Genomic DNA, 20609 nt, shown 5'->3' with positions numbered 1-20609 from the left:
GGGTTCAGATGACTTGCGAGATTTTTCCATCATCACAAGTGTTTGCTTCTTTGCATACTGAAGTTGCTGCCGAAGTTCATCCAATTCTCGCGGCAAGGAATCTTCGATGTGTGTAGCATCAGCAAGAGTTCTCTTTGAGCGAGAAGAAGAAGGCGAAACATTGGAAGGAGTGGAAGATGGAGTGTAGTTATCAAATACCAACTGAAATTTAAAAGACAACATCAATCAACAAGCAAAAGATAGAGTTTTCATTAATCTTTCGGAATAATTACAAAGGCCTTACAGTGGAGCTAACGAAGTACGTGTCGCCAAATAACTACTTTGGCGACAAGAGCAAAAGAAACAGAGAAAGAAAAACAAAGAGGCATGCAACTAGACCTCCGGCCTTGATGAGCTAGGAGTCGAAGCTGGTTTGATCCCGAGATAAGCCAAGATTTTCTTCGTGTTGGGCTTGGCTGCCTTAATCAGGGACCTCCATCTTGATTGCTCTATTTGCTCGGTGTCGCCAACTTTCGTCCAATCAACAGTCTGTTGGCTGTCAGCAACTAGAGCAACAGTGCTTTCGACAGCAATCTTCATGTTCTCCTGACGCATCTTTAGTCCAAGATCTTCTGGTGAATTGAAAGTCTTGGCAAGGGCTAGGAAAGTCGGGGGCTCCTCTTTCTTCGGGAAGAAGTAGGGGAACAGCGCCGACAATCCTGCATTCGCATTGGCCACGCCTTCACGAATTTCGGACCCATGAAGCTCCAGATAAGTAAGTGCGTCAAGGAGAGGGTCATTGACAGGATTCTCCAGATCAAAATCTTGGTTTGTTTGGTCTGCCAAGGAAGCAAAACGTTGGTCAACAACAAGAAACAGCGGTTCTCATAAAAAATAGAAGGGATCAATAATATTACTGTGAGTGCGTCGACTTTGTGATTTCAGACGCTTGAGGATCCCCTGTTCACGAGAAGCTTGTGCAGCTTTATGCTCGTTTAAGGCAGATTCAGCATCCTCAAGTCTTTTCTGCAGTTCCTCGACACTAGCAGCTTTTGCTTTGGCTTCATCAGCCTCGGCTTTGGCTTCGCTAGCAACAAGTTCGGCTTTCTTGCGAGCCGCCTCACTTTGCTCAAGTTTTTGAGCAAGTGCGTCGGCACGTTTGTTGGCCTCTGCAAGTTTCTCTGTCGAGATAAAAAAAAAAAAGAAAGATCAAAAATCGCGACAAACAACAGGAGCAAAAAGTCAAGAAAAAAACGGCAAGTATAAAAATTGTTACCTTCGGTTCTGCTCGCATACTCACGGTACCCAATGAATTGGGACCCGATGCGGAGAAGCTCTTTGATCATGGGCTGTTAAAGAAGAACACAGCAAGAGAAACATCGGCATGAAAAAGAAAGTGAAAGCGTGAAAAAGCAAAATAGGGGAAATATAGATATCGACAAACTTACATCATCTAAGAGCAGAGTCAACGAGCTGCCCAATTGAGGGGCAGGTTCAACAATCGTTTCAATCCTTGTCCTTTTTGGTGAAGGAGCAAGGGGGCTTGTCATGGAGTTGTGGTGACGACGTTTTGTTGAGGAGGCGAGGATTCTTCTCCTTCAACTAGCGTGTCTGAGGCAAGTACAGTATGTGACGTGCTTGTCCGAGGAGCCACGTCAACAGTTGGTACTTCTTCCTCGTCATCACTGTTGATTAAACATCGACAGTATAAAAAGCAAGACAAGATAAACATTTCGAGTACGGAAGTAAGGAGAAATAAAAATGACTTACGAGCTGACGAGGGATTCAATATAAGGGTCATAAGCTGCCTTCGGATGCGAAGGAACAACTTTTTCGGCTTTAGAAGTGCCAGAACCCTCGGCGTCATTCCTTTTCCTTTTGTTCCTTGGGGAAACAGCAGGAGGAAGGGATTGCGTCGACTCGCTGGCATCAGATTCAACTTCTTTTTCATGGGAAGCCGCAGATTTGTGAGAACCTGCGACTTCACTTTCAGGAAGAGAAGAACCTTGGTTGTCTTCGGCAACAATAGCCTGTTCTTCGACTTCTCCATCCTCAGGAAGAGGAGGAAGGGAAGCCATAGTAGGATGGTTCTGCAGGAAAATAGCGACAACAGGAAAATTAATGAGATGCAGGGAAAGTTCGAAACAATACAGAAACTCGAGAAGACAAAATACCTCGGGAAGAGGATTGGCGGCGCTGTATGGTTCCACGCGACAAGAGGAGGGAATAGGATCCTTCTTGGCCAGGCGGGAAACTCTTCGAATCAATTTCTCCAAGTCCTTTGCAGAAAGATCACTGGAGATTCTATTGGCGTCGTTTTCACCAGAATACGTCCAAAGGGGATTTTTGCGAGCCTGAAGAGGCTGCACTCTAATCCTAAGGAAGTAGGCAATGATTTGAACACCGGATAGTTCTTTGCCTCGAGTATTTTGAAGCTGATGAATACGAGACATAAGTGCTTCTGTCGCCTTTTTCTCTTCCTCGGAAGCTTCAGCGTCCCAGGAACGGCGGCGCTGAATTTTGGCACTTCCGTCGAAAGGGATTATGTTGTGTTCCACAGAGTTGGCACTTTCTTCGTGAATATAGAGCCATCTTTTGCGCCATCCTTGGACAGAATCAGGAAACTTGACGTCGAAATAATCAACGTCAGTTCGGACACAGATAACAACGCCGCCTATGTTATAGGTGGCGTTGTGGGAGCCATTGCGGCGGAGGCAGAAAATGCGTTTCCACAGAGCCCAATTAGGAGGGATTCCAAGGAAGCATTCGCACAGTGTGATAAAAATGGAAATGTGAAGGATGAAATTGGGGGTCAACTGGTGCAGTTGAATCCCGTAAACAAAAAGAAGGCCGCGGAGGAAATCGTGAATTGGGGCCGAAAGGCCGCGGATGAGGTGATCAACGAAACTAACCCGGTACTCCATTGGAGGGTTGGGGTAGCTTTCTTCGCTGGGAAAGCGGATGGCGTCTTCTTTCTTCATCAGGCCAAGCCTCTTCGGCCGTGTTGACATCCCGATTGGAGATTTTAGATCTCTCCCACTCAAGATCTTCGGCGGCCATCTTGGACTCGGAGTCTTTGTGGCGAGTGAGTCGCGTGCGCGGTGGCATCAACGGCAATGGAAAAAGCAATGTTCGTGAGTGCGGAAGATCGTAGAGAGTTGGGCGCGGGGAAGTTTTTGCAAAGAGGAATGTATGAAAGGCGGCGCAAGCGAAGGAGTGAACGGAGGTTGAAGAAAGGTTTATATAAGAATCGGGCGAAGCAATGCACCGTTGGATGAAGAAATCGTGTGGTGAAAAAAGATCTTCTAGATAAAAGGGTAAAAAGGTATTTTTACCGAGATAGGCGTTACCGTACGTGCGCCTTAAAAGCGGAGGACGTGTGTCCCCCACTTGCACGACGTGTCAACGTGGTGGAAACAATGGACCCACAAGGCAGAAAAATCACGACTATTAACAGAGATGAAGTAAATTTGATTAAGGGAAGCATGCCGACAAGAAAAATAAAAGAAGATTGGCGACAGGAGAAGTTATTAAATACTCCGGGAGCCTTTGATCAAATACAAGTTTTTGCCCAAATGCTCGGGGGCTACTTCGATAAAAAGTAAAATTTCGAGTATGGCAATATAGAAATTGCGGGAGTCTACAACCAAGCACAAGTCCTTAGCTGTAGCCTCGGGGGCTACTCCCATCGGGAGCGCTGTTCGCGCACCCGAGAGATAAAAAAAAAAAAAGAAGAAGAGAGATCATATTGGGAAATAGTGACAATATAGCGACAAGGTGGACTAAAATGTTGAGCCTACAACCAAGCACAAGTTCTTGGTTGTAGCCTCGGGGGCTACTCCCATCGGGAACGCTGTTCGCGTGCCCGATGAAATTAACAAAGAAAAGATAGAAAAGCAAGAGAGTATATTTCGAGTTATAATTAACTCTACATATACTCCCATCGGGAGAGCAATATAAGTCATATTTGACCCGATGAAATGTGCCATTCCAACAGCCGGAAAAGCACTCGACAATATATTCTCAGAACGCCAAAGTTGCGATCAATTTCTGAATGCCGCAAATTTGCGAAGGTAAGACCCCAGATCCGTTCTGCTGGGCGTGGCATCGCCGAAGACTGCGCTCTGCTACTTTTATCCGTATCAACAGATACGAAGAAAAATCCTAACGGACGCGTTAGGTACTCGATAAATTTGACCGGACTCGATGAATGGTAAGACCTTAAGCGGCACCTGTCGAAGTTTACACCAGTATCCCGAGATCATGTCCAGGGACGTGGTCTTGAAGTAGGTTTTTGCGGATTGCCACTAGAGCAGTTAACTAGTACCTGATCCATCAGATGAACTAGCCCCAACTATCATTATCCCTGTACAATATAGAATTTTATGTGAAGAAATATAAAAGTTAAAGCTCTCGAATAAAAATAAACAGTGGAGATTTTCCCTGACTCTACGATTCAAGCAAAATCTCGGGGGCTACTGACATAGGCATCCCAAATGGGCCTGCCGAAGATAGTACCCGGGGTTTACTGAAGGCCCAAATACCCGAAGAATAAGAAGATTCGGGAGCCCAAGATATATTAAGAAAAGTTAGAGTTGTAATAGGAAGTGTTATTTGTAAATCTGGCGGGATGAGTTGGAAACCGTCCCGAACTCTGTAACTTGTACAAAACGAAATCCTCGGCTCCGCCTCCTATATAAAGGGGGAGTCGAGGGACGAAGAGGCAATCGAATCATTGTTACGAACCCTAGTTTTCATAATCGTCGAGTACTTTTCGGCTGAAACCTTCGAGATCTACTTGCCCTCTACTTCTAAACTAAACCCTAGCCTACAATTCATAGGCATTGACAAGTTGATACCTTGTCACTTTCACCAATAAATCCGTCTCGACGAGATCTTCAAAACTAGCACTCATGTTGATATGTTTCGAGAAACTTTTTTCGGGCTAAAAGTTATCAACCCTCTCTATCTGAATAATTAACCCCTCCGTACTTGAGTGATCAACGATGAATGTATAAAATTATCAACCTGGTGCAGGCTATTGAGAAAAAGTTATGCATGCATGCACAAAATAGACGAATCTGCAGATGTCAGCGGAATCTTTTCCAAATTTGAAAATTCAAAACGTTTTAACTTTCAAACGACAACTCCAAATTAAGTTTCGCTTTCACCAATAAATCCGTCTCGACGAGATCTTTAAAACTAGCACCCATGTTGATATGTTTCGAGAAACTTTTTTTCGGGCTAAAAGTTATCAATCCTCTCTGTTTGAATAATCAACCCCTCCGTACTTGAGTGATCAACGGTTACATGTATAAAATTATCAACCCCAAAGTTAATTTTATTTGAAATAGTTTAGCGATTTTTTTTTGGTTTAGAAGCTATCAACCCGGTGTTCTGTTATTTATCAACAGTAAATATAGATAACTACCAACTCTAAAAATCTAATTTTATTTCGAATATTTTGGCGACTCTTTTTAGTTTACAAGTTATCAACCCGGTGCTCCGTTATTTATCAATGGTAATTTTAAATAACTACCAACCCTAAAAAGTATTTCATTTAGAATATTTTAGCGAACATTTTTTTATTTTACAAGCTATCAACCTGGTGCCTCGTTATTTATCAACGATAAATATAAATAAATAATAACCCTAAAAAGTATTTCATTTAGAATATTTTAGCGACTCTGTTTTAGTTTACAAGCTATCAACCCGGTGACCCGCTATTTATCAATGGTAAAATATAAATAAAAATCAACCCTAAAAATTTAATTTAATTTAAAATATGTAGCGGCTCTTTTTTTGTTTACAAGTTATCAATCTGGTGCCCCGTTATTTATCAACGGTAAATATAAATACCTAGCAACCCTAAAAAGTAAATTTCATTTAGAAATATTTTAGCAACTTTTGTTAGCTTACAACTTAAAATAATACTTAATTTGACTAGCAAGTGGTAGTTCATTTGAGTTGCAAGTGGATCTTCCCACCCGTTATTTTCCCCCTTAAAAACCACTGGCCCGAAAAAGGGAATTGCAAAAGGACCCCATTAAATATGAATTACCGTGCGAAAATAAAACCCAAAAGGGAATTGCAAAAAGAGAATTGAGAGTCTGCCTCGTGCTGAAGAAAAATAGTGAGATGCTATGTGTATGCATGCAACAACTTATGAAAGAGTGCTAAAAAGTTGGCTCATTAAATGCAAATTCATGAGATGCTCTGTGCATGTGCATGCATGCAGTGTGAACGCTCTTGGCTGCATGCAACTTGCAAAGTAGTAATACAAGCTGTTAGTGTGAACACGTGTGAACACAATTAAAACACTACGTGATAAAAAGGGCATTGACTCGTGCTTTCGCGCGAGCGCTCTGCGCCGATAGAAATCGATCGCTCGAGCGAGCGATTGCCAGGGAGGGGATTCGATTGCTAATCGCTGTAGCAAAGAAGTCCATAAATGCAAATCTGATGTCAAATTTTTTTTTAACAAAGATGGCCTCGAAATGCCTAGAAAATTCATAACTAGCGGTGGGTAGAGAAATTACATTATTGCCCTTTTGCTTCTACTGCCCTGAAAAACCTAAATTTTAAATCCGATGCCAATTAAATCTCTTGGTCACATTCGCTGGAGATTGTGCTCCAAGCTCGTGCCACGGCCATAAGTCGCCCTCGTGTACCTCGTGGAGAAACAGAGAGTGAGAGGAGAGAATTCGCATTAAAAATGAGAGAGAGAGAGTGAGAGGAGAGCGACAACCAACACCGGCGTCCGCAGGATGTTGGCAAAGGACACAGGTGTCTTGTCTGCAAAGTGCGACCTACCCACTAACAACCGCGCTCGTGCCATGCCGTGCCCCGGCGTTCGCCGGCCCGTTTTCCATGCAGCTTCGCCTACGGCCCCGCACGCCGCACGGCACCGCGCGCGCAGCGTAAAATGTTGCACACGGAACGGAACCAGGAGGAGCTCGACCGACGTCTCTCTCCCGCCGCGAATAATCTCCCACTACGTACGCGACCGGGCCACCACTCCGTTTCCGATCTAGGCCGCGCGCGTGCTGCGCCCGTCGCCGCCGTGCGCGATCCGGCAGGCTCCGGCGCTGCTCGGGCGCTGACGGACTCCCGAATCCAGGTGGTTGGTGGAACATTATGACCAAATCGAGCAGCAGGCTTACGGAGATGATCCATGTACCTTTCCTCACAATGGACGCTCCATGTGCTTTCTTTTGTTTCGTTTTGGTTTAATCCTGTCGAGTAATTAATAAACCTATGAACGGGGAAAAGTTATATTGGATCCTGGGCACTAGTGCTCTTCCCAGATTAAAAAATTCGAAAATTATATTTATATGTTTTTAAAAATTATGTAACAAAATTCTAAAAGTACCTAATGATGTACCCCACTAACCTACAAAATATCAATTTCAAATGTTTTGTTTTTTGACCTATACAAAAATGATAAAATCTGTTTTCTTTTTGTAGATTTGAATCACTATACTCAGATCTATGCATTTGTTATTTTGTGCAGCCTAAAATACACATTATTTTCAGTTGAAAATTTATACGATTGTGGGATACAATACCGCTTACATCATGATTTATTTTCCGATTTTTATGAAGCTTAGAAATATGATTTTAAATTTATTTTTTGAAGTAAGATCACTGGTGCTCATGTGCACTAAATCTCTGTCCACCTATGAATCGCAAAAAGAAAGACGGGGATGCCCGTATGTGACGAGGCATATAGTGACCACTCTATCCTATGAAACTGTGGTATCACGATATCAAGCGGGGTCCCACTAAAAGTCCCATTATGACACTAGCAAATATAAATTATATTATAAATGGGATTTTGGTGGATTTCATTTGACGGTCCATATGATTCCTCCAGTTAGGAGACAACCCAACAAATGGCTATTTTGGTCCACTATCTTTTTCTTTCAAAAGAACAAAGCTCCAACCTCTGCATAGAAACGTTGCATACGACATTTATTTAGATTTATTCAGCAAAGATCTGTCAAAGGCATTCATCAAAAAACCAAAATCCATCACTCAACACCTACGAACCCGATGATAGTTACTGCTCTTGTTTCGCTATAGGGTGACTGAGTGATGCCCCCGGTGCCTGATTAGCCGATGGGGTGTTTGTTTCGGTTTTGGGGGCATATGGCCCCGACGACATGTTTCTTCACCAAGGACATTATTTGGCCAATCATGATAGTAACTGCTATTGGATCATCGTGTCCAATGAATCTAAAACAAGCATTATTATGAATCTCAACAGCTCCAACACAAACATTTGGTCTATTTTTTAGGAAAACTTTTAATCCAAGCCCCAAACAAATGTTGGACCGACCCCCGTTTGTTTCTAAACAAATTTTGAACACTACCATATAAACTGTCACATCGACTGTATCACAAATGTCACACACCGACTCAACTTCTTAGATGAAAATGAATAGTCAACATCGACCGGGGTACATTGTACACGGGTATTGTTCAACCCTTTAGCAGGCCGATGTTTTTATCCTCTGTTGTAGCACTAAAATGGAGTATTATTTGTCTACTATAGCATCTAATCATGACATTGTAATCAGATCCGATAACTTGGAGCGCTAAGTCAGAGGTACTGGAGCTTGGCCAACTTGCATTCTCCAAAGTAGCGAATCCGGAGGCCAAACACACACAACTGTTGGAATTTTGTTTCAGCCGGTTCAAGCAAGTTTTATAGATCTTTCTGAAAATTTTGGAGTATTTTCATTTACGCACGCACAAACCATATGCCCCATGAGTTTTCAGGTTTTCCACTCAGGAGGGGAGGAGGGAGGGATCCCGAATCAATGCATGGAGAGTAGATTGAGTTTCTTTCATGTTTGGTTTATGTGTTCTTGGTGGTGACATCCTACATTGGAGATCATGACCCTGCCCATGTTATGGTGAGAGCATCATGGCCCTTCAACTTAGCAGTTATGGATGATTGTTCTCCGATTCCATCTTTCTATGCTGAAGAATTAGTGATTCATTATCCTCTCTCGCAAGGGGTGTTTCTCATGCCAAAATGTGTTTGAAGGTTTTAAGTTTGCACCTATTGGGTGTGCGACTCATGCGGCTCTTCAAAACCTTCACAGTCACTCCATTTACATGATCGACATGATATAACTTCTTCGATGAAAGCTTGGAGAGAAATCAACATGCAAATGATGGAGTCGGAGATGAAGACTTCATACGATTTTGGGGTAACATTTGTTATTTTTATCAATGAGCCTTGCCACTCGTATTCGCTTATGTCTACTTCATCGTTCAAAAAGGTTTTTGAGAGATTTCAGATTTTGAGCATAATTCAAGCAACTTCCAAAGAAGTGGTAGTCATGTACAAAATTGGTGCATAATAAATGTCAATGGTGTGAATTGGTCATGAAAATAGTATTTCCTTAGTTATCCATAAATTTGGTAAGATTCCACTATTATCTTATCAAAGTCTTGCCCAACACAGTTGTCATTTTTCTGGCCAGAATATCAGTTGGCAATAGTACGATAAATTTCTACGCGTCAAATTTTGGTAAACAATTAGTGGGGTTTTAATTTAGCCGGAATCCGAAATCCTACATTCGTCCTCCTCTCCCCATCGCCGTCAGGAAGGGTCAAAACCCAGAGCCGCCTGACCCAGCCTCCGCTCCGGGATTCAACTCGTACCAGTGAACCGGATTTCGCAGCTTCGTATATATATATATATCGCGCACTTCTCCCGATATCTTTGTCCGAGCACGGAATCAGACAGAGCAGTGATAACTGACAAAACTGTTGATTAAGGAAACAAGAAGGCTGCGTCAGTCTGCAATGGAATCCCTAGCCGCCTCGGCATTCTCGCCCTCACGCCTCGCCGCCCACCCCGCCCGGGTGGCGGCGGCGGCGGTCCCGGTCAGGGCAAGAGCGGTGGCAGCAGGAGGGAGGAGGAGGAGGAGCGGGAGGGGGAGCAGCGGCGTGCGGTGCTGCGCCGGGAGCGCGAGCGCGGTGATCAATGGGAGCGCCGCGGCGAAGGCGGAGGAGGAGGACAGGCAGCGCTTCTTCGAGGCGGCGGCGCGGGGGAGCGGGAAGGGCAACCTGGTGCCCATGTGGGAGTGCATCGTGTCCGACCACCTCACCCCAGTGCTCGCCTACCGCTGCCTCGTCCCCGAGGACGACAAGGACACCCCCAGCTTCCTCTTCGAGTCCGTCGAGCAGGGGCCCGAGGGCACCACCAACGTCGTATGTCCCCCTTTCTCCCGCTTCCCCTAATCTGCTCCCTTGTCGATTCGGCAATAACTCTGTGGAACTGGAATGGATTGAAGGGTCGTTACAGCATGATTGGCGCCCAGCCGGTGATGGAGATCGTGGCCAAGGAGAACAAGGTCACCACCATGGACCACGAAAAGGGCACGGTCACGGAGCAGGTCGTGGACGACCCTATGGAGGTTCCCAGGAGCATAATGGAGGGATGGCACCCGCAGCAGATTGAAGAGCTCCCTGAAACCTTCAGTGGTGGGCAACATGGACAAACAAAAATATGAGAGAAATATAAAATGATGTTGCTGATATTGAAATTGGGAATAATCTGTTTTCTTGTTTGTGATAGGTGGATGGGTTGGGTTCTTTTCCTACGATACGGTCCGTTATGTCGAAAAGAAGAAGATACCCTTCTCCGGTGCTCCTCAGGATGATAGGAACCTTCCCGATGTGCACTTGGGCCTCTACGATGATGTTCTTGTCTTTGACAATGTTGAGAAGGTGCTTAATTTTTCTCCAATATCCATTTCCAGCAAAGTCATTATATTTGCTCTCAGGGATAGATTCTGACCCACTCCCTCTGTCCCATAAATCCATAATATAAGATGTTATTGCTGCCAATATACTCCTATATTAGTTGCAATAACATCTTATATCATGGGACAGAGGGAGTACAATCGAACTTCTTTTTTGTTATTTCTGAACAAAGTTCAGATCACAGCCAGTATATGCATCTCTTTCAAAGAAGAAAAAAAGATAGTAGTGCACAGTACATCATTGACCATACTGAAACTGAACAAAATCGTTGGCTCGACCCTTCATCAAGTGAAATCGCATCATTATGTTAATCAAACCTGTCTTTCCATGTTCAGTACTTTGCACTTGGGAGTCCAAATCACATGTCTTTGTTGTCCCTCATTTTAACTAGTGGACATTTGTACTAATTTCAAATCTGTGTCTCGGCGATTGTTGCAGAAAGTATATGTCATCCATTGGGTAAGTCTGGACCGCCATGAATCCACCGAGCAAGCATACCAATATGGCAGGTCCCGGCTGAAGCGGTTTCTTTCTAAAGTTCACAACTCGAATGTGTAAGATATGTTGTGTCTCTTGTGTCGTTAATCTAGTGTGCTAATCTCTGCTTGGTGCTCACGATCTTCAGATGAATTTGATTTCCACTCCAGGCCTAAACTCTCTCCAGGATTTGTGAAGCTGCATACTAAGCAGTTTGGTACAGCATTGAACAAATCAACCATGACGAGTGATGAGTACAAGAATGCTGTTCTGCAGGCCAAGGAGCATATTCTGGCTGGTAATATTTTCCAGATTGTTTTAAGCCAGCGCTTTGAGAGGCGAACATATGCCACCCCTTTTGAGGTTTATCGAGCACTACGAATTGTGAACCCGAGCCCATACATGGCGTATCTACAGGTACGTATTTACATGGTCTTTCGGTTATCTGTTTTTTATCTGACTAGTGACTACAGCAAAACATTGAACACTAGTAGTGGTTTTTTTGCACCATTGAAACATGCTATGTGCACTGGTTTGCTTTGAAGTTCTAAATAATGTCCTTTTGTATATTTAGGCTAGAGGCTGTGTCCTGGTAGCATCCAGTCCTGAAATTCTTACAAAAGTCCAGAAGGTACGTGAACACATTTATCGCTATTAATCAGATTTCCTCATTGTTCTTAAACTAATCTACACCTGAAAAACAAATAGGGAAAGGTTATTAACAGGCCACTTGCTGGGACTACCCGAAGGGGCAAGACAGAGAATGAAGATAAATTACAGGAGGAGCAACTATTAAGTGATCAAAAACAGTGCGCTGAACACATTATGCTTGTAGACCTGGGAAGGAACGATGTTGGCAGGGTCTGTATTCATTTTCCCACTCTGCATTCTGAAATGAAGGCAGTCTTCTTTCCTTTTGATTGATTCATGATGGAATAAGTTTGACCACTTTGTTAGGCTGCAATGACAGCCATTGCGCAGATCTTATTAAAGGGAATGTGTTAGTCGTAGTGCTACTCTATGCTGCATTTTCAAATTTCTTATGAGTGCATGTACTTGGCAGGTCTCCAAACCTGGATCTGTGAAGGTGGAGAAGTTGATGAACATCGAGCGGTACTCGCATGTCATGCACATCAGCTCGACGGTAAGGCTCTTCTCGTGCTGTTTGACAGTGGTTCTTATGGCATCCATTTTATACCACAGCACTTTGCTGTTAAATCCACCAGCTATTTGTGTTTATGACCATGTTTCTTATGTTATTTTTTTCTTCAGCATTTGAGTTCAATTGTTACTTCAGACCATCAGTAATTAGCTAATCTTAGTATATGAGAAGTATCTATCAATAAATTGTTTTTTTTCTTCCACTTAATCAGAAAGCTGCAGGGACTCCTCCCCCCTGCAGGTTTCATTTAAAAAAACTTATGAACACCTTTGGAGTATGCCATTTTGGCATTTTTATCTACGCTTTCCAATATGGCGTATGCCGTTTTGGCACTTTTATCTATGCTTTCCATTATGGCGTATTAAAGAAATTAAAGAACTCATATGCCACACATTGCTTCCATGGCAAATAACTGGTTTTCACTGAGTCCAGTGACATTTCTGTTTGGTATGATATATATACTCGATAAGGACTTGGTGTCATTTTAGAACTTCAGATAGAACATTTCAGATAGAACATTATGAGGCAATATTTTACAGTTCTGTGGAACTTTTACTTTTCTTTCTATGTAATGATTTTGACGTAATGGTGTATGGTGAGGGGTTCTTGTTTTCTGCAGTGTTATGTTGAACACCATTGATTTCTCTTTGAATGCTTTGCAGGTTAGTGGACAGTTAGATGATCATCTCCAGAGCTGGGATGCGCTGCGAGCAGCATTGCCTGTTGGAACAGTCAGTGGAGCACCAAAGGTGAAGTCTTGCTTCATGTATCCTTATCTTGAAATACTGTCCAAATCCAACCTTCACTTTTTTTTCTATTTCTGTCTATAACATGTTAGAAAATTTTATTTCCTCTTTGAAGTCTGAAGAGTTTTTCTAGTTGATCTAAACGTATATCATTTTGCCTCTCTTGTCCGTAGATGTTGGTAGTTTGCATTTTTACAATAATAGCCATATGACCATTCTGGACTCTTGTACACACTTAACTAAACTGCATATGTTTCTGTTGAATCATATTTTTTTCTGTCAACTGTAAACTCGCATTAGATTGCTTAGATCTTTTTTTTGCATAAAGTAGTCAGTTTTAGCTAATCTCTTCAGCTATTATGGGCTCATCTCATCTTTACTGTTTTCATTCAGTTCAGTGATTAATCTTAGGGTTTTATGCCAACATGCACCTTCTTATTCTGAATAAGTTGCTTTGTACTAAAAAATTCGTTTGCATAACCAGGTGAAAGCCATGGAGCTGATAGATCAGTTGGAGGTCACAAGACGAGGACCATACAGTGGTGGGTTAGGAGGAATATCATTTAATGGTGACATGATGATCGCTCTTGCTCTCCGCACCATTGTGTTCTCAACAGCTCCAAGCCACAACACGATGTACTCATACAAGAACTCAGATAGGCGCCGAGAGTGGGTCGCTCACCTTCAGGCTGGCGCGGGCATTGTTGCTGATAGTGTCCCAGATGACGAGCAAAAAGAATGCGAGAATAAGGCGGCTGCTCTAGCCCGGGCTATTGATCTTGCTGAGTCAGCTTTTGTAGACAAAGAATAGAGCGCCTTCTCATGAAGTTTTGTTAATTTTTGTTCATGGTATCTTTACCAATTTCATGCTGGGAAGAAAGGTGTCATCGGTCGGTTGGAGAAAAGCAATAAGCTTATGTTGTCATGTAAATTGAATAAATCTAGAACTATAATAAGATTTTTTTCGTTTATAGGGAAGGTAGATGCTTTTAGTGTGGGAATTTTACAACTTTTGTTTTGGCTAATTATAAGGCTGACATAGACTGGTGTCGTTGTTCCTCTAATTTCCTACACATTTTCCAGCCGGCATCAGCATCGTCACCGTCTGGTCAACTACTGTCCGTTGCATTTTTTTTCTGGAACACACATTGAAATGTGTGATATTTTGTAAGAAGAAACAGCAAGATGCTACAAAGCTCATGACTCATGCTATCTTTGTTTCTTTATTCCCAAACACGCACTCAAATGTTTGTCATTTTATACCAGAAGAAACGTTAAGATTGTGCACTGCTTACGGCTCAAAAGGAAAAGCAAACAGAAAACACCCTAGGAACAGGAAAAAAAAGGGAAAGGCAAGCAAAGACCAAGCAAAACAAAAAACTGTACACCTAGCTGAACCAAGAAGTGCCGCTGGATGTCTAGGTGCCAGTGTGCAGCGGTCGGCCCTTAGATTTTTCGCGCCGGCAAATATCAGCTTATATGCTCTTCGATGCACGGAGGAAACATTTTTTTCCACGTTGAAAGAAATTGCAAACTAATTTTATGTGTTGCTTCCTCTGTTCCAAAAATCTTGTCATGACTTTGTCTAGATATAGATGTATCTAGACGTATTTTAATATGTAAATACATACATATCTAGGAAAAGTTGTGACAAGTTTATTGAAACAGAGGGAGTACCAAAATATGCATACCTACATGAGCAATCTACTGAACAAGACATCGCTTTGGCCTTTGGCTGATAGAAATTCAGCAAAGAGCATCAGTCTCTCTTCCCTTAACATGTTATGCATCTTGCAAGCAAGGTCAAAGAGTGAGCTCTGCAAAGCAGATTTCAGATTTAAAGTAAGTCTCCAATGAAATACTAAACAACATGAAATTCTGTTTCATGTTTAGCCCTAACCCATGGAACTATTTCATATTAAACAACCTGAAATTCTATGGTTTCAAATGAGCATCCTAACAGATTTATTTCAGAAAGACACAGCTTTGTACCATTCTTACAAGTAAATACACATTTTTCTCAACAACAACAAAAAGTGAACACGCACTCAAGATGGCTGCATAAGATAATCCTACTATGAAACGAAAAGTCCATTGCATAAATGATCCACAGTATTTATGTTCCAAGCATCATATTTACACCATATGTTCATCCAGCATCACTAGAGCTAAAATTAGGTCATGAAAAATGCAGCCATTATGTGACTATGTGACATTAGAGGGTTATACGTATATAAGCTGTCCATCCTGTTCTTCACCACATCCTCCTCATATGGTGCCTTAAATATTTGGAGTCTCAAAGACGTACTGTTCTTGCAATGCATCTGTAACACTGAGCACTAAAGAATAACATGTAATGACCTATGAAAGAAGTTAACTACACATTCTGCACAACACCAATTTACAGATATTCCCTTGGCATCCTGTCTAGTTCCTGGACCAGGATAAATATGGATCAGGCTTGAAGTATACACTGTTCAATTTTTCACCTCAAGAAAAACTGTGTGAGCAACCCCAGCACAGCGAAACCGCATGTCAGTGTTTGAGCCTTCTCAAGGTGGCGAGCAAGTTTGCAAGCTCATCCACCGCGTCACCTAGGAGAAATTTCGGTCGTGCTAAACTGATAGCTGTTCATGTCTCTGGTCTGCGTGCTGCAGGATCCAGCCGCGTTGCGTCTGGTCATTTGACTTGAGGACGTGTCCAGTGTCAAACTACCCATCTTACGACGGGGTTCTTTCAGCACACCGGGTGGGACAGCATTCTGAAGATCGATTTCTGTTTGGTTAGATAGCATATGCGCCACCTGCTTCATGGATGGCCTCTGCTGCGCCGTTGCTTGGGTGCACAGGAGTGCCACCTTGATGAAATGAAGCACTTGGTCCTCCGGGTATTCCTCCAGGTCTGGATCAACAATTTCCAAAAGCCTTCCTTCTTCTCGCAGCTTCCATGTCTGCAGTTCAGCACATGTTAGAAAAAAATGTTCGGACACAAAAAAATTCACGTTGAAATTAAAATAGGATAACCATCACCAATATGTAATGCAGATCTATCATGGGAAAATCTAATACTCTTATAGGCAGATGTATGATCCTACAACTATGAAGAGTTGATGCAACCGCCGAAGAAAACTCTCAAGCTCATCGAGAAGATACAGCGTGGGTTTCTATGGGCTGGCCGCAAGGACGCCAACGGTGCTAGCTGCCATGTGAACTGGAACCGGGTATGTCGACCCATCGAGCATGGATGCCTTGGCGTTCAGAATATGGAGAAGGCTGGCCTCGCGCTGCGCCTGCGATGGCTCTGGTTCAGCCAGACAGATGCGAGCAAAGCTTGGCAGGGTCTAGACCTGCAGTTCTCCTCAGATGAGTGCGCCCTGTTCTTCGCCTCCACGACGATGGCTCTCGAAGATGGACACAAGTCGAGTTTTTGGGAGGACCACTGGCTTATGGACGCTCAGTGAGCGAGCTAGCGCCACACCTGTATGCTTGCATCCCCAAGCGCAGGCGATGTACCAGGACTGTGGCCGATGGCCTGCGTGACCACAGCTGGGCGCGGGAACATTCATGGCACCCTGGCATTGATGAGATCGGTGAGTACCTGCTGCTTTAGCGACGGCTCGAACGCATGCAGCTGTCCAACCAGGCTGATACCTTGATCTGGAAGTGGAACAACACTGGGAAGTACACTGCAGATCCATGCTACAAGGCCACTTTCCAGGGCTCCACCCGCTGCAACACCTGGCACTTCACTTGGAAGACATGGGCACCACAGAGCGTCAAGTTCTTTCACTGATTAGCCAACCTCGATCGCTGCTGGACTGCCGCTCGCCTTCAACGCCGAGGGCTCCAACATCATCCACGCTGTCTGCTTTGCGACCAAGAGATGGAAACAATCCAACACCTGATGATCGGCTGCTGCTTCTCCCGCCAGGTCTGGTTCGAGATCCTCTCCTGGCTGCGTGCTACATGCAGAATGCCGGAGCACAACGACACTCTTCTCAGCTGGTGGTGTCAGGCCAAGCAAGCAACGCCCAAAGCCCTTCGCAAAGGTCTCGCCTCAATTGCACTTCTTACCCCTTGGCTGATCTGGAAGCAGCGCAACGACTGCGTGTTCAATGGAGCCGAACCCTTTGTCAGTAACGTCGTCGCCAAGGTCAAAGCTAAAGCTGGCCCTTTGGGCAAGAGCCGGTGCAGTTGGCCTGCGTGCCCTTTTGCCGCCCACCTGGGATGTTCACTGATTTGTAACTTTTATTCTCGGATCCCTGATCTCCTAGGAGGAACGTAACAAAAGCAAACTCTCCTTCTTTTCAATGAAATGAAACGCAAAGGCTTTTTGCGTTTTCTCGAAAAAAAATGAGTTGATGCAACATAGCGATTGATGATTACGCGGAAACGAGAGAGGAAAGTGAGTTACCCATTCCACAAGGACATGCAAATCTTCCCCCCAAGTCGATTTGCTGCTGCTTTCACCACTTATCACTTCAAGAAGAAGCACCCCAAAACTATATATATCTGCTTTCTTGGTTAACTGTCCCAACAAGGCATACTCTGGTGCTAGGTAACCCCTACAGGAGAAATCATATCCCCAAATATCAATACAAGCATGTTGTTATAGACAAAGCAAAATGCAACTAATCATCTTGACAGTGACACATCAGTAACTTGGCTCAATTGCGGGAAAAGTAACTGAATGCAGTTGATTAAAATTTTGTTTGCTTTCACCGCAAAAAAGAACGTACAGTGCAATATGTTTCTGTAGAGAATCTACACAAGTACGCATAACTACGCTACAAAAAGCAAGTACTGTAGCACAAGATTTAGAAATGGTACTGACATTGTTCCTGCAACACGCGTGCTAATGTGAGTGACGGCATCAGGGAAAAGCTTGGCTAGTCCAAAATCTCCAATTTTAGGGAGCAATTTCTTGTCGAGTAAGATGTTGCTAGCCTTGATATCACGGTGAACAATTCGTGGTTGTGCTTCCTCATGAAGAAATGCAAGACCAGAAGCAGTTCCGGTACAAATGGCTTCTCTTCTTTGCCAGTTCAATGGGATACATCTACTCTTTGGCCCTGGACACAAATTAATACAGAGGATTATGATAATACACATGTCAGACTTCTAGCAAGTAAAATTTCATTACTGAACTTACCAAGTAAAGCATTTGACAAACTGTTGTTCTCGGCGTACTCATACACCAATAGTCTGTTATTCCCTTCGACACAGCAACCAATCAGCCTTACAAGGTTGGGGTGCCTGACATTTGATATGACATCGATCTCTGTCAAGAATTCGTCAGCCCCTTGCTTTGATTCAGCTGCAAGCCTTTTAATTGCAACTTGTCTGCCATCTTTCAGGTCTCCCTAATTGAAGGAGAACCATTGTCACTCATTCCATATTTGCGGTTTCATCGACCATAACTCTTCGAAAACAGAACTTTTGCAGTAAAAGTAATAACATGGGACATACAGTAGGCATGAAACCAATCCAATGTTCTACCTTATAAACAGGCCCAAAACCTCCACGGCCAATGCAATTGAGCATGTGAAAATTCCGGGTGGCAGTCTTCAACTCTTTTAAGGAGAAGACTTGTACATTTCGTCCGGATCTTGATAATAAATGGCCTGGAGTTTTTTCAGAGGTGGTATCATCATCGGCAGTTAAAAGGAAAAAAGGATAAAGACAATAAACATCATGACAGTCAACATTATGGCCGAGGAACTGGTGGCTCCATGGTTATGTTCAAGATCCTCTACATTACATGATTAAACATAATAAAAGAAACCTCTGTATATTAAGAAACAGAGACATAATTGATTGTCATCACATAGTTTCTGACTGGAACGCATGGCCTCTAATGTACGAAATGGTTCAGTCAATCCTTCATTGCATATGATTCCGCTAACAAGGAAAAAATGCAGAACTGAAAAGCTGGTTTTGTGTGGTGTTTTATCAATTTAGGCAAAATATTTGTTGTGCCCCAATGTGTTGGTATTTTGGACCTAGACTTTTGTCTTCAAAAGGACATCATAGCTAGTACTGTTACAAAGAAGTACTACTAATGTACTAGTAGAAGAAGTTAATGTACCACAACAGTATGCCGTCAGAGTTTCTAGTGTCGTGTGGGTTGATCCTTGACTCGGGAATTGAACGAAATGAATGAAACGTACCAGAACGAGGAGACGCCGCCACGGTTTGACCAGTCCGATCTGCGGTGGACTTGGAGCCGCCCCACAGGCAGCTGGCGGAACTCCCCATGCGCCAAAGTCGCGCGGCCTCCGTTGAAGCCTCTACGCGACGGAGGCCAGCTCTAATCCGTGGTCGGAGCTGTGTGGAGGGGATGAAATCAGCCGTGTCAGCACGATTCACCAACCTCACACGAACAACTTACTCCACCCGATTTGAGGGGAACAGTCGAACAGACATGGTCACATGGGAGCTAAGAACCTAGTAGGCAGTAAATTTCTGTGGTTGCACTAATCGAATTTGACATCCCAGATTGGCGCGAGCAGAGGAAGAGCTGGAAGGGTAGTAATCACCAACCTGATGGGATGGCACACGAGGTGACGGCAGCTGCGGCGGAAGCAGAGCGCAGAAGTTCCGCCCGGTGCTTGCCCCGAGGGCAAACAGAAATTTGGGCTGGCGCTGGCGCCGGCGCCCCAGTGCCGCCGCGTGGTGGTCGAGCCGCCGTGGAGGAGGAGGAGGAGGACAGGGGTAGGAGGAAGTTTTACTGGGTCTCGTCTGCGTGTCTCCAGCGGGGCGTCGCTTTTGTTCGATCCCGGGGCAACGACTATCACCACCAGTGACGGCCAAGACTAGCGCACTGACCGTGTGACCCTCCCCAGCCATTCCACGTTCCGGGGTCCCGCTTCCGCGGCCCAAGCCCATCTAAACTGACCCAACCCAAGTTGCTGGCAACATGTGCGAATTCCATCGTGGGTAGGGCTGCCTGCGTGCGCGCTCTGGCACGCGGTAAGGTTGGTCCGCTCCGCGTCTTCGTGCCCGCGGCTCGTACGTGGAGAACCGCGTTTCATCAGGACCAATGTCGCCCGCCCTCCGAACAACATTTCGCTCGGAATCACGGGGTCGACCTCGTCATCATATTCATCATGTTCAAAAAAGGCAGAAATGCTGATGGTTAGTACTCCTTATAATTTTCTGCTCAGTTTGAAAGTGCAGCTGCTTAGATTTTGGTTTGCAGATGTAGGATTTTTATTTTGTAGACGTAAATTGTGCTTGGCTTGACATACTACTAAGTAGTACATGTCAACGATTGTGCTCGGCCTCTTTGATTGTCTAGTTAAGGACTTAAGGGTGTTATCGTCGATTTTGTCCACGTCTCGCTCATCTAGAACGTTAGCATGGAAGAGGATTGAGAATTAAGGAGGTCAGCTCCCTATTATCTCTTCCATATTTTGCCGCACATGTGTTTGAACAAACGGTCCAACATATGTTTTATGG

At 44.0% G+C, this 20609-nt stretch overlaps 2 protein-coding genes across 3 annotated transcripts; one reads left to right on the top strand and one right to left on the bottom strand.

Moving 5' to 3' along the window:
• Positions 1-9702: 9702 nt before the first annotated feature.
• Positions 9703-14213, top strand: LOC127296128 (anthranilate synthase alpha subunit 2, chloroplastic). The gene is made up of 10 exons (XM_051326155.2): positions 9703-10209; positions 10293-10482; positions 10577-10728; positions 11203-11318; positions 11412-11658; positions 11816-11872; positions 11950-12102; positions 12305-12385; positions 13066-13152; positions 13634-14213. Exons 1-10 carry the CDS (start codon positions 9802-9804, stop codon positions 13958-13960), a joined length of 1818 nt encoding a protein of 605 aa, XP_051182115.1. The 5' UTR covers positions 9703-9801; the 3' UTR covers positions 13961-14213.
• A 1014-nt stretch (positions 14214-15227) lies between these two features.
• LOC127296127 (cold-responsive protein kinase 1) lies at positions 15228-20003 on the bottom strand. Of its 2 annotated transcripts, XM_051326154.2 has the most exons (7): positions 19692-20003; positions 19319-19475; positions 18648-18772; positions 18301-18511; positions 17983-18220; positions 17563-17713; positions 15228-16099 (listed from the first exon to the last, which is right to left on the bottom strand). In XM_051326154.2, exons 1-7 carry the CDS (start codon positions 19995-19997, stop codon positions 15740-15742), a joined length of 1548 nt encoding a protein of 515 aa, XP_051182114.1. In that variant the 5' UTR covers positions 19998-20003; the 3' UTR covers positions 15228-15739. The 2 variants fall into 2 exon arrangements, with proteins under 2 accessions (XP_051182114.1, XP_071675427.1); XM_071819326.1 differs by lacking the exon at positions 19319-19475 and having other exon boundaries at positions 19692-19824.
• Between the last annotated feature and the right edge of the window lie 606 nt (positions 20004-20609).

This window comes from Lolium perenne, chromosome 4 (genome assembly GCF_019359855.2).
Source record: "Lolium perenne isolate Kyuss_39 chromosome 4, Kyuss_2.0, whole genome shotgun sequence".
Lineage (NCBI taxonomy): Eukaryota > Viridiplantae > Streptophyta > Magnoliopsida > Poales > Poaceae > Lolium > Lolium perenne.
Note: the sequence above shows the minus strand (reverse complement) of the source record. Positions and strands in the feature narration are given on the sequence as shown.

Bases quoted from the DNA above. Each gene is read 5' to 3' on its own strand.
- LOC127296128 (XM_051326155.2), top strand. From the start codon at position 9,802: ATGGAATCCCTAGCCGCCTCGGCATTCTCGCCCTCACGCCTCGCCGCC. The intron at 10,210-10,292 runs GTATGTCCCCCT...AATGGATTGAAG, and splicing joins CCGAGGGCACCACCAACGTC to GGTCGTTACAGCATGATTGG. The intron at 11,659-11,815 runs GTACGTATTTAC...TTGTATATTTAG, and splicing joins CATACATGGCGTATCTACAG to GCTAGAGGCTGTGTCCTGGT.
- LOC127296127 (XM_051326154.2), bottom strand. From the start codon at position 19,997: ATGGCTGGGGAGGGTCACACGGTCAGTGCGCTAGTCTTGGCCGTCACT. The intron at 19,476-19,691 runs GTTGGTGATTAC...CCCTCCACACAG, and splicing joins CTCGTGTGCCATCCCATCAG to CTCCGACCACGGATTAGAGC. The intron at 18,221-18,300 runs GTAAGTTCAGTA...ATTTGTGTCCAG, and splicing joins TTTGTCAAATGCTTTACTTG to GGCCAAAGAGTAGATGTATC.